The sequence below is a fragment of the Pistacia vera genome, unplaced genomic scaffold (genome assembly GCF_008641045.1).
Source record: "Pistacia vera cultivar Batoury unplaced genomic scaffold, PisVer_v2 Contig507, whole genome shotgun sequence".
Lineage (NCBI taxonomy): Eukaryota > Viridiplantae > Streptophyta > Magnoliopsida > Sapindales > Anacardiaceae > Pistacia > Pistacia vera.
The window spans coordinates 873,310-886,756 of record NW_022196343.1 but is presented as its reverse complement, the minus strand read 5'-3'; the positions used below and the strand labels follow the sequence as shown (position 1 = coordinate 886,756).

General features: G+C 46.6%; 1 protein-coding gene across 1 annotated transcript; it reads right to left on the bottom strand.

Moving 5' to 3' along the window:
• Positions 1-5,957: 5,957 nt before the first annotated feature.
• LOC116105917 lies at positions 5,958-7,379 on the bottom strand. The gene is made up of 2 exons (XM_031392288.1): positions 6,512-7,379; positions 5,958-6,433 (listed from the first exon to the last, which is right to left on the bottom strand). Exons 1-2 carry the CDS (start codon positions 7,377-7,379, stop codon positions 5,958-5,960), a joined length of 1,344 nt encoding a protein of 447 aa, XP_031248148.1.
• Positions 7,380-13,447: the final 6,068 nt, after the last annotated feature.

The window sequence follows — 13,447 nt, the reverse complement described above, 5'->3', positions numbered from 1 at the left end:
AAGGCCGTTTTAAGAGACAGGGGCACAGGCGAGATCCCAATCGGCTAGCGAGCCACTGGTGAGGACTTCGTTGTTTCTTTCGTACTTTTGATTACTAAATCTTGATTATGTTTTTTGTTTACAGAGCTCGATTTCAATCGCGCTGGGCAGAGCAGGGACGGCTTGGACGTAGCTACGCAGAGGGTGTTAGCTATCCCCTTGGAGCAGAGGGATTGGCGAGTGGTGCTGGCAGAGTCTAATCTGCGGAGTAGTATTCTTTGGGCCGGAGTAGAGGCTATTCAGAGAGGTACTCCTTTCCCCTCGCTGAAGCAGACTTGGGATGTGCTCCTGAGTCGATAATGCAACCATATCATTTTTGGTGAGTCCGGGCTAAACCCACTAACCGTTGGAGAGTTTGCACTTGCAGAGTCACTGATGAAGAAATTGACTGTCCCGACCGCGAGCGAATCCATCGCCAGGGGTCGAGAGAAGAGGAAGAGGGAGTCGTTGGTAAGGGCGGATGCGAGGGTTGAAGATGTATTGGCGACGCCGCCCAGTCGGCAACCACCGAGTCAGCAGCCTTCGGCGGGAGTCGGGTCGTCCCAGGCTGCCGTTGTGGATGAGGAGGCCGGGACTATTACCATTACTATTCCGGCTACTGCGTCGACTTACTCGGACGCGACATCTATGAGTAAGCTGGCCGACTCTTTCTTATTCCCAACGGACGAGGCGCGTCTGAACCAGATGGGTGCGATTGCTACCGCTGATTGGGGTGTATCCCGCGCCGTTCAGGTATGGCAGTACTTGTTTATTTTTCTTGTTTGATTCTGTTCTCATTGCTCAGTTTTGTTGTGCAGGTACTCACTGGCAGTCTCCATCTGAGGAGGTCTGTCGTGGCGCAGGAGAAGCGGATACAGGATATATCCAAGGCCAACGCTGGTTTGCGGCAGAAGGAGGCAGCATCCCGGAAGGCTGAACAGGAGAGTCAGCAGCGCCTACGGGATAGTGAGGCTGAGGTCGAGAGACTACGGCGCGAGTTAGCCGAGAGGACCGCGGAGGTCGAGTCCCTCAGGGAGCAGTGCATCTCCATTGCTGATAACGCCATCATTAAGGCCCGAGGCGAGCTCATGCTAGAGTTTAAAGAAGGGCGGACCTCTCATTGGGATCCGGATGAGGACATTCTGCTTATGCAAGAGTTGTTGGAAGAGGAAACTGGTCATCCAGTGGGACAGGGCGAGGAGCAGGCGCTTGAGCTTAGTCAGCCGGGCATTGGGGACGTGAGCGACCTGGCTCCGGGGCCGAGCACTAGTGGTGCTTACATGGCGACTGATTTGACTGAGGATGAGACTCGTGCAGAGGATGCTTAGTGCTCTCCACCCTCTCTTTTTTTGTATTTTGGGGCCTGCTATGCCCTTTTGTTTGGCATCTGTGCCGTTTTTTGTATTCTGAACTTGGGTGTTTGGCGCCATATATATTACTTTTGATTGTTCTGGTTTCTCGTGTTGTCTCCTTGGATGAATGAATTGTTCTTTTGTTTCTCTTCCTTATTTTTGTGCGTGTTACCTCAGCGTGGCCTGATGGTTAAGGCATGTAGGCCTTATGTAGGGCTGAGTTGGTACTTTACTTATCGGTATAGGACTCATTCGTTCGGTCGGGTTGACCGAGTGTGTAGTCCCCTGGATGAGTGGCGGTGCATCTTGAGTTCAGTTTTGGGGCCGGTCCCAAGGTGCCAAGTCTTGGATCGGGCAGGCCGATCTTAAGGTGTTCTCGAGAGTCGAGCAGGGTGGATTCGATCATGAGTAATTCATCGTCTGGGTTGACTTGAGGGTGTCCGTACGTATATCGGGCATGGCCGATTTGAAGTGTCCGTACGTTCATCGGGCAGGGCCGACTTGAAGGTGTCCATACGTACATCGGGCAGGGGCGACTTTGAAGGTGTCCGTACGTACATCGGGCATGGCCGACTTGGAGGTGTTCGTACGTACATTGGGCATGGCTGATTTGAAGGTGTTCGTACGTATATCGGGCAGGGCCGATTTGAAGGTGTCCGTACGTTCATCGGTCATGGCCGATTTGAAGGTGTCCGTACGTTCATCGGGCATGGCCGATTTGAAGGTGTTCGTATGTATATCGGGTAGGGCCAATTTGAAGGTGTCCGTACGTTCATCGGGCATGGCCGATTTGAAGGTGTTCGTATGTATATCGGGCAGGGCCGACTTGAAGGTCTAAGTAACTTGACTCGAAAATGAGATTTACTGAATAATACTTCATTAAATATCTGGCCATGAGGCCGACTATCTGAGAGGAGGTGGATAGGCCCACTCATCCTTTTTATTAACAATGAAAAGAAATCCCAAAAAACAAAATTCCCAACAAGGACGGGGTTCACCTACGAGTAGTAACGTTTGAGGTGAACGGCATTCCAACTGTTGTTGATGTCTTTGCCCTCGGGGGTCTGGAGTTTGTAGGCACCCTTCCCTGCTTCTTTGATTATCTTGTAGGGGCCTTCCTAGGTGGGTCCGAGTTTGCCAGAGTTAATCTCCTTGGTGTTTTGGAAGACCTTACGAAGAACCCAGTCACCTATCCTGAAAGTGCGAATCCTCAAGCTGCGGTTATAATGTCGGGCGGCCTGTTGCTGGTAGACTGCGTTGCGGATGCTCGCTTGTTCCCGTAGCTCGTCCATAGTGTCTAGGTTCTGGCATAGGTTTTGGCTATTTGATTTCTCGTTCGCCCACTGGAGCCTGGTGGACGGAACTGATATTTCGGCTGGAATGACTGCTTCTGAACCATATGTCAGGGAGAAAGGTGTTTCACCAGTTGATGATCGAGCCGTGGTTCGGTATGACCAGAGGACTCCGGGTAGCTCGTCCGCCCATGCGCCCTTAGCTTTCTGTAATCGCTTCTTCAGTGTCTGCATGATTGTTTTGTTTGACGACTCGGCCTGGCCGTTAGATTGGGGGTTGCGAGGTGTTGAGAAGCTTAACTTTATTCCCCACATGTCACAGAAATCCCTGAAGCCCGAACTAATGAACTGGGACCCATTGTCGGTGACAATCTCTTTTGGTATTCCGAACCGGCAGATCACGTTTTTCCAGATGAAAGCTTTGACTTCTCGGTCTCTGACTTGGGCCAATGCCTCGGCTTCGATCCACTTGGTGAAGTAGTCTGTCACTGCCAACATGAAGACCCGTTGCCCTGGTGCAGTAGGTAACTTTCCCACGATGTCCATTCCCCACTTCATGAATGGCCATGGTGTCAGAATGGAGTGGAGTCGTTCTGGTGGGAGGTGTGAGACGTGGGCAAACCTTTGACAGTTGTCGCATCTCTTTGCGTAAGCGATCGAGTCGGTACGGATAGTCGGCCAGTAGTAACCTGCGGTGATCACCCGGTGAGCAAGACTACGTCCCCCTGCATGGTTGCCGCATTCGCCTTCATGGAGTTCGGATAGGACACTTTGGGCCTCTTCTGGGCTTATGCATTTGAGGTAGGGGCCCGAGAACGACTTTCTGAGGAGTTGACCGTCATGTAGGGTGAATCTGGCGGCTTTTGCTTTCAATCGGCGTGCTTCGTTCTTGTCAGCTGGGAGCTCATCGTCTTCCAGGTACTTCACTATCGGATTCATCCAACAGTCGGTTTGCTCAATGCCCATGGCTTCTCTAGCAGACTTGTCGGGTGGTGGTTCTTTCCAGTTAGCTGGCCACTGCATGAATAGGAGGGGGATGGATGACTCAGAGGAACATGGGAGTGCTGAACCAAGGTTGGCGAGGGCGTCGGCATGGTTGTTCTCAGCTCTGGGGATCTGTACTATCGAGAACTCTTCGAATTCGGCCTGCAACTCTTTGACCATGCTTAGATAGGATGTCATTTTAGAGTCACGTGCTTGGTACGTACCTTGTAGTTGATTGACCACGAGTTGGGAGTCTGACTTCACTTCTAGTCTCTTGGCACCAATTTCTCTGGCCAAGGTAAGTCCAGCTAGGAGGGCTTCGTATTCGGCCTCGTTATTCATGCACTTGAACCCACAGCAGACTGCTCGCTGGATGATGTCTCCCTCTGGTGCGATCAGTACTATTCCGAGTCCGCTTCCATTGACATTACTCGATCCGTCTACTAAGAGAGTCCACTTTGAAGGTGGTGCGCCGTTCATGCATAGTAATTCTTTTTCGGCCTGGGTGGTTTCGCTTGGTGTAAAGTCAGCAATGAAATCTGCTAATGCCTGGGATTTGACGGCCGTGCATGGTTGGTATGATACGTCTTACTCGCTGAGTTCTACTGTCCATTGCATGAGTCGGCCTGATAGCTCTGGTTTGTGCAATATTTTCTTGAGCGGGAATGAGGTGATCACAACTATAGGATGACACTGGAAATACGGTCTGAGCTTCCTGGATGCATGGATGAGGGCAAGGGCAAGCTTTTCCAGTTGGCTGTATCGAGTTTCTACGTCGAGGAGCGACTTGCTAATGTAGTAGACCGGTGACTGCTTTGTTTCTTCTTCTCGAACTAGCACCGCTGATATGGCCGTCTCTGAGACCGCTAGGTAAGTGTAGAGCTTCTCCCCGTCCATGGGTTTGGACAGCAGCGGGGGGGTAGTCAAATACCTCTTCAGCTGTTGTAGGGCTTCTTCGCATGAGGGGGTCCAATCGAACTTGTTGGATTTTTTGAGGGCGTGGAAGAAGAGGTGGCACTTGTCAGCGGACCTGGAGATGAAGCGGCTCAGGGCGGCCACTCGTCCTGCAAGACGCTGGACATCTCTGATGCAAGTCGGGGATGGTATGCTAAGGACCGCTCTGATCTGGTCGGGGTTTGCTTCTATTCCTCGCTGAGTAACCATATAGCCTAAGAATTTACCTGATGAGACGCCGAATGAGCACTTTTCTGGGTTCAGTTTCATGTTGTACTTCCGGAGAATGGCGAATGCCTGGCTAAGGTGGTCAAGGTGTTGTTCGGCAATCAGGGATTTGACGAGCATGTCGTCGATGTAAACTTCCATGGTCTTCCCTAAGTGGTCAGAGAACATTTTGTTGACCAGACGTTGGTAGGTGGCTCCGGCGTTTTTCAATCCAAACGGCATTACTTTGTAACAATAGGTTCCCCTGTCTGTGATGAAAGCTGTCTTCTCCTGGCCGTCCGCATGCATCAGAATCTGATTGTATCCCGAGAAGGCGTCCATGAAACTGAGGAGTTCGTGCCCTACGGTTGCGTCTACCATCATGTTGATATGTGGGAGGGGGAAAGAATCCTTGGGGCAGGCTTTGTTCAAGTCAGTGAAGTCGATGCAGACTCTCCACTTCCCGTTCTTTTTCTTTACGACTACGACGTTTGCCAGCCATTCGGGGTAATGGACCTCTCTGATCATGCCGTTGTTTAGGAGTTTTTCGATCTCTTCATTGATGATCTAGTTCTGTTCAGGTGCGAATTTCCTCCTCTTCTGCTTGACTGGCGGGTGATCCGGATCTGCCTTGAGCTGGTGGACCATTGCGTCTGGATTGATTCCGGTCATGTCGGCATGGGACCAGGCGAAACAGTCTTCGTTCTGTTTTAGAAATCCTATCAGCTTCTCTCTTGTCTCGGGGTCGAGGCGGAGCCTATGTGTGTCTTTCTCTCTGGGTCATCCGGATGTATCTGCACTTCATCCAGCTCCTCCATGGTCGGTTGGTCGGGTTCTGCTCGAGGGGTTGGACGAGACTGTAATTGCTATGAAGAGTTTCCCGTGCCTTTGAAGGCGTTTTTGTAGCAGTCCCTGGAAGCTTTAGGGTCACCCTTGATCTCTCGTACTCCCCACTTGGTCGGAAATCTGATTGTCTGGTGGAAGGTAGATGGGACTGCCCGCATGTCGTGGATCCAAGGGCGGCCTAAAATGACGTTGTAAGGGGATGGGCAGTCGATCACCAGGAAGACTGTCTGTTTGTTTACTCCGCCGGCATAGATAAGAAGGATGATCTCCCAGATAGTGTATTTCTGCTCCGAGCTGAATCCAACTAGCAGTGTCGGTTGCCTGTTGATATTTGCTTCTTCCAGTCCCATTGCTTTGACCGCTTCGAGGAATAGGATATTTGCTGACGAACCCCATCTACGAACACTCTTTTCACTAGGATGTTGGCTATTTGCAGGGAGAGGACTAAAGCGTCGTGGTGAGGAGCGGCTAGGGTGATCGGTTCGTCATCCTCGAACTGAATTACCTGATGGGAGTATGACCTCAAGACCGGGTGGATGGACTGGACTTCATGATGGTTAGTTCTAGCATGTCGTTTCACTGATGAGTAACTTACCCCACTGATTTCTGATCCTCCGGAGATTTGCGAGCAGAAACCCTTCAGTGTGGGTTCTCGCGGAGGGGGCGACTGTTGTTTGGAGCTTTTCTGGTTAATGGTGTTCTTCCCCTTGTCAGTGAGTAGATCACGGAGATGTCCTCTCTTCAGAAGTGCGGCAACCTCGAGCCGCAAGGCGATGCAGTCTGCGGTGTTGTGCCCATGATCGTTGTGGAACTCGCACCACTTGGTTGTGTCTCTCCTTGCCTCGGGATTGAGCTTACCAGGCCACTTGACAGCAGATCCCATTCCTTTCATTATTGCTACGACCTGGGTTGGTTCGATGCTGAGACTGTATTCTGGTATTTTGAACTGGTTCGATCCCAAATGCCTGTTATTACTTCTCAAGGGTTGGCGGTCATATGGTCTCCTGGCTCTACCTATATTCCGTGCGGGGGGTTGGTAGCGGTGTTCTACCGGTCTAGGCTCTGGCTTCCTGTCGTTCCGCCTTGGTTCGTATCTGGAATGGGCGGCTCGGTTCATCTCATCTTCCTCCCACCTTATCTGGATAACGGCTTGGGCCAGAGCGTCTTCCATGGTAGTGCAGCCCAGCTTTGTAAGCTCCTTGTATAGTTCTCCATCTGGGAGGAGGCCTTTTCTGAAAGCGTCCACAGCAGTCTCGGGGTTACAAGAAGGAATAGAGATCTTCTCTTTGTTGAATCTGCTAACATACTCTCTCAATGGTTCCCCCCTTCGTTGGTATACTCGGTACAAGTCGGCCGACAACTTCTCTAGCTTCTTGCTGCTGGCGAACTGTTCCACAAAGGTGTCAGTAAGTTGAGCGAATGAATCGATGAATCCGTTCGGGAGGTTCGTATACCATTGGAGCGCCAGGCCGGACAAACTAGAACCGAAACTTTTGCACATGCAGGCTTCTCTAAGCGGTCGGGGTATGGAAACAGTGAACATCTGCTGCTTGTATGAGGCTATGTGGTCGTCCGGGTCAGTGGTACCGTTATATGGTTTCATGTTGGGGATAGTGAATTTCTGGGGCATGTCAGCCAGGGCGATCTCGTCCGCAAAAGGTGAATCGGCGTAAGAATTCGGTCTGCTCTTCTTGGTTGGGATTGGCATTCCTGGGATACGCCTCATTACTGCCTCAACGTCGGCCAGTCTCTTGGCCAGTAACTGTTCCACAGGGGAAGGGGATACTATCGGGTCATCCCGTCTTACCGGGTGTGGTACGTCTCATGGGGTCATCCCTCGGGGGGTAGACTGATAGATTAGTCCGTCGTCCGCTCCTTGGTAGCATGTGTCTTCGTTCATCCCTTCTAGTTGGATGACTCTCATTGTCACTGTTCTGTTGTTCTTCCCTACATGCACGGTCAGGGGAGTTGTCTGGTAGTCGTTCCGTCTTTCGGGATGGACGGGTTCAAGAGCTGGAGTTGGTTTGGTTTGGCCGTTCACCCCGCGAGGGTGAGCCAGGCAGGAGGGGGTTTGTGTTTGGGTTGACTGGAGGGGAAGTGGTATGGTGGAGATGGGTTGATCCTTCAGGTTCTCTATTGTTGGATCGTTTTGATCATGAGGCTGGGATGGGTCGACTGGACCGCGCCCGGTTGTATCTTTATCTCCGTTAGTCAGAACAGAGTAGTCGAGCGCCAATGTGTTAAGCGGACGCGGCCGTTTACCAGAATCCGAGGGTTGATGCTCTGGTGTGGAGAGGGGTTGCATGGATGGGATAATGGTGCGGAACCGATTGGGGGGTGCTTGGTCGGGCAGAAACTCGAGTTCATAGAATCGACTCACTTTCTCTTTTAGCGACTGGTTCTCGATCCTGATGGATGTGTTTTCGGCTTCCAGTGCGGCCACCTTGTCTAAGTTTTGTTGCATGAGTGCGGTCAAAGCCTCCAGTCTGGCCTCGAGGCCTGAGTTTACGTCGTCTGGATTGTCAGCCATGGAATATTCCTCCACGTAGCAAGGTTCGTCATGCCGAATAATTGCTAGAGGCCCCACGGTGGGCACCAAACTGTAGACGTAAAAATCTACCTGTACGAAAAGAGGGGTCTGACCCCGTGAGGTTGAGGCCACTAGCGATCTGCTGTACCTGCACACGTAGAGAAACACACGCGTGAAGTGAACAGGAAACACCAGGGTGGCGTTTGCCGTAGGCACTCCGACGCTCAAGTCAGCAAGGCTGAAAGGCTAATATAGTGAGGGCTAGGGAATAAGAGATTACCGGAAGTCTAGTCGGGGACTGTGACTACGGCGAATAAGTGAAACTCTCGAGTAAAGAGTCTCGGGTGTGAAGGTGTAATGTCGATGTCCCTTGTGAGAGGGCTGGCCTCTGCTTATACAGTGGTCGTCTGGTCTCCCAATCCTGGTGGGAGCAGGAGTCCTAGTGTGACTGTGATGCCAACCCTAGAAGAATCAGGGTTTGTAATCAGCTGTCCTTATCAGTGTCTAAATAGGAAGTTAATTCCATTTAGGAGAATGACCCTCAAGTGGGAAAGTCGCCAGGAAAGAGGAAGACGACCTTGAATAGGGGGTTGATCAAGAATGGGAAAATGTTGAAGGGGCTATGGGCTTCGGGCTCACCCATAGGCCTGAATATTGGACAGAGCTTAAGAGGCTCGCGCCTATGTAGTTCGGGCCGGTTATACTTCGTGAGAGATAGGGCTAATCCTAATTGGGCCTCTGCAAGATTGGGCCTGGTCATTCTTCACCAGTGATCTAGTTTCCCTATTTGGGCCGAGGACGATTTTTGGCCCTAACAGGTTCTCACTATCAAGATTTGAAATACTTGATACCCTCGTCACGATTCTACCATTTTAAGGACATATATCAATACATACAATGATGATTTACACAATATAGAATAAAATGCCTTTTATTGATCAATGAACATTATTACAAAGAGTCAATTCTATAATAATTGATTGGCTCTAGGGCATCTACTCTAATAGATGAAACGGGTTGAATTGCACGGTAACCATACCGAAGGCAAGGTAAGCCTAAATCGGTGATTCTCTACTTACTGGGGAATCATGATGCCTTTGTAGAGGCCAATCTTGATTGGCGTACGAAAACACTAATTGCTTGGTGCTTAATTGGTTAGCGGGACACTGCTAGCAAAGTTAGGAGTCTTTAGGTCACACACATAGAAGGTAGTTAAGTAAGAAACGGAAATGGAAGAACAATTTTGTCCTTGGGCCAAAAAGGGTATTTCAATAATTTAGGAGGCCACGGGCATTTTCTTCATTATGGGCGAAAAGGGCACTTTGGTAATTTTGCTAAAGGGTTGATGCCATTATCCAATTTATTGGGAGAATTTTTAGCAAAATTAGAATCATATTAATTTGAATTAATATGGAGAATATATATTTAATTTAATTAAATATATATTAAATATGATAAATATATATATGGATTAAATAAATAGTTATATTTATTTAATTAGAATATGTATTTATATAGGAATTAAATAAATAGGAATATTTATTTAATTAGGACAATATTTAGGAGAATATCATTAAGAGATATTCTAATCCCTTATATCAAGGATTGCAATCCAATTCAAATATGAATTAAATGGATTGTAATCCAATCCAAATAGGAATTAAGGATTTACAATCCTTATTAGACTCTTATTTGGGATTGTCTATATAAAAGGTCATTGGGTTTTGATTTATGAGAGCTATAATTATAAAGTTAATTTGGCAAATTAAATAGCAAAATTAGCTCTCCCAAAAACCCTAGCCACCAAACCTAGAGAGAGAAATTCTCTCTCTAAAATCTGCCACCTCCCTTAAGCCCTCCGATTGATCTAACAGTCAATTCTAGGGTGATCCCAAGCCTACCTTTGTGTGGATACCGACGGACTCAATCCAACGTTGGATTGAAAGCGACTAGTTTGAAAGATCCTGAGGAGAAGTCGCCAATGGAGGTAAATCACATAACCTTGTATGCATTAAATTTTATATGTTGATTATTAAGTCTGAATCGTGATCTTGGGTAACAGGATCATGCCACGGCAAGAAAATTTTTGTTGTAATTTTGTGCTTGCCGCGACATGGTTCCTATAATGCTTATGTTAAGAAATTGATTTCGAACAAGCTTACCTCAAAGTCAGAGAAAAGTATTTTTATGGGGTATCTTAAACAGAAAAGAGGATACTATTTCTACAAGCGAGCTGAGCTGAAAGTTTTCATTGCTTGAACTAGAGTCTTCTTAGAGAAGGATTTCCTTCAAAGAGAAGATGGTTTAAGAAATGTAGAACTCGATGAAGTTCTAAAGCCACAAGACGATGCATCAAGATGATGTGCCATCAAAGATGGTTAAGCATCATGAGGAGATCGCTCCACAGGGAATGTAACAAAGATCAAAATGGCGACGTATTGGTCTATTAAGACGATGAGCCTAGAACCTACAACGATGCTTTGTCGAATCCAAATTCTGTAAAATGGCTTGATGCCATGAAATATGAAATGGACTCCATGTATTAGAACCAAGTATGGGATCTGGTGGATCCATGGAAGAGTAAAACCCATACGGTGTAAATGGGTCTTCAAGAAGAAGACTAACATGGATGGAAATGTTCAAACCTATAAAACACTATTGGTAGCAAGAGGTTTCAAACAATAGCATGGGATTGACTATGATGAAACATTTTCTCCAATAGTAATGCTAAAGTCCATTAGAACTATGCTAGCTATTGTTGCAAACCATGACTATGAAATTTGGCAGATGGATATCAAAACTGCTTTCTTGAACCTAAACCTTGAAAAGGACGTCTATACGATGCAAACCCATGGTTTCGTTCTTGATGGACAAGTAGGGAAGGTATGCAAGTTGAAGAGATCCATTTATGGACTCAAGTAAGCATCAAGGAGCTGGAACATTCGTTTTGACAAATCCGTAATAGAATTCAGGATTATACAAAACGAAGACGAGCCTTGTGTATACAAGAAAATCAGTGGGAGCGTAGTGGCATTCCTAGTATTGTATGTCGATGAAATATCGATCATTGGGAATGATATACTGAACTTGCAAACAGTAAAGACTTAGTTATCCAAGTGCTTCTCCATGAAGGACTTAAGGGAAGCAATCTACATCCTCGATATAAAGATCTATTGTGATAGATCTCATAGGTTGCTGGGCCCAAGACAAAGTACACACATTGACAAAATACTAAAAAGATTCAATATGGAAGATTCAAAGAAAGGTTATCTTCCAATGTCACATGGCGTGTATCTCTTTAAGGATATGTGTCCTAAAACACAAGAGGAGAGAGATAGGATTGGAGGTATTCCTTATGCTTCGGCAATAAGATCCATAATGTACGTCATGTTATGTACTAAGACTGATGTCTCATATGCCTTGAGCATTTATAGTAGATATCAATCAAATCCAAGTGAAACACACTTAACAACAATCAAGAACATCTTTAAGTACCTAAAGAGGACTAAGGACATGTTCTTGGTCTATGGAGCAGAAAATGATCTCACTATAAGAGGATACAGTGATGCCATTTTTCAAACTGACAAGGTTGATTATCTATCGCAATTAGGTTACGTGTTCTATCTTAATGGGGCTATAGTTAGATGGAAAAGTTCAAAACAAAGCACTGTGGCGAATTCTACAATGGAAGCCAAGTACATCATATTGGATGATGCAGCAAAAAATGTTGTTTGGATCAAAAAGTTTATGATTGAATTGTTGATCCAGTTGTGCTTTACTACGACAACAATGGTGCCTTAGCTCAGGCTAAAGAACCACTATCTCAGTAAAGATCAAAGCACATACTCCGGTGATACCATCTCATCAGAGAAATCACGAAGAGAGGTGACATACAAATCGACAGAGTACATACTAACGATAACATCTTAGACCCACTTACGAAAGCTCTGTGGCAGCAGAAGCATGATAGGCACATAACATCATATGGGATCAAACGTATGAATGATTGTCTATAGTGCAAGTGGGTGATTGTTAGAGTAGGTGTACTAGAGCCAATGATTTAGCTCTTGTAAACTCATTTCTAATTAATTAATAAAAGGCATCGATTTATGACCACATATTGTAGCATCTATGTACTACATGTAAAGAAAATAGTATATGTCCTTCGAAAGTTTGGAACTAGTGACGAGGGAATTAAGTGTTATAAATCTTAATTGTGAGAACCCTATGAGCACAAGGTGGCCACTTCTTAAACCGTTCGTAGTTATAGTATAAATCTGACCAAGGACACATATTATACGAAGAGACTATCATCCCGTTGAACGACCCTATCGAAAAGTAGTGACATATCTCACATGTCAAAGTCATGGCCATCAACGTTGTGCAATGCATGGGTGTTTGCTTGTGCAACTACACCTATGCTTGCTTATGCAAGTATACTCGACTGGCCCATCAAAGGATTCCACATGAGATGGTAAACCCAATGTTTGTGAAATATATCCTCTTACGAATGGTGTTGCATGTGGTCCTTCGACTTGAGATCACTAGAGCGCTGTGTGTAAATATCAATGTGATTTGACACCAACCTAACATCATCTCTTTTAGGGATTACCAGAACGGTGGTGATTGGTTACATCAAGAAGTACACTATGGCTATGGTGGATCAGCAAAGGATTTATCACTCTTGGTTACAGGAGATCTTCTCGGCAAGATATTTGGTTAAAGAGCTACGACCTCAAATCCATGGCCACGGTGGAATCAAGTTGGTGCTTGAATCCAATTTTATAGTCGTCAGGATCAAGAACCAAATATAAAACATGTCAAGGTAGCTTTTAAGGTAGACACTATTTTTGTACCTCAAACCTTGATGAGATAAAAGATGATGAAATGGATCGAATTGCACGGTAACCATATCGAAGACAAGGTAAGCTTAAATCACTGATTCTTTACTTATCGAGGAATCATGATGCCTTGCTAGAGGCCAGTCTTGATTGGTGTATGAAAACACTAATTGCTTGATGCTTAATTAGTTATTGGGACATTGCCGAGTGTGAAAAGCTTTCAAGTCACACACATAGAAGGTAGTTAAGTAAGAAACGGAAATGGAAGGACAATCTTGTCCTTGGGCCGAAAAGTGTATTTCAGTAATTTGGGCTCTAGGGGCATTTTTGTCATTATGGGTGAAAAGAGCACTTTGGTAATTTTGCTAAAGGGTTGACATCATTATCCAATTTATTGGGAGAATTTTTAGCAAAATTAGAATC

What these genes read in the sequence shown, in the direction of transcription:
- LOC116105917 (XM_031392288.1), bottom strand. Translation starts at nt 7,379, where the DNA reads ATGAGGCGTATCCCAGGAATGCCAATCCCAACCAAGAAGAGCAGACCG. An exon ending in ATCTGCTGTCAAGTGGCCTG is followed by an intron (nt 6,434 to 6,511) that starts GTAAGCTCAATC and finishes ACAACACCGCAG; the next exon opens with ACTGCATCGCCTTGCGGCTC.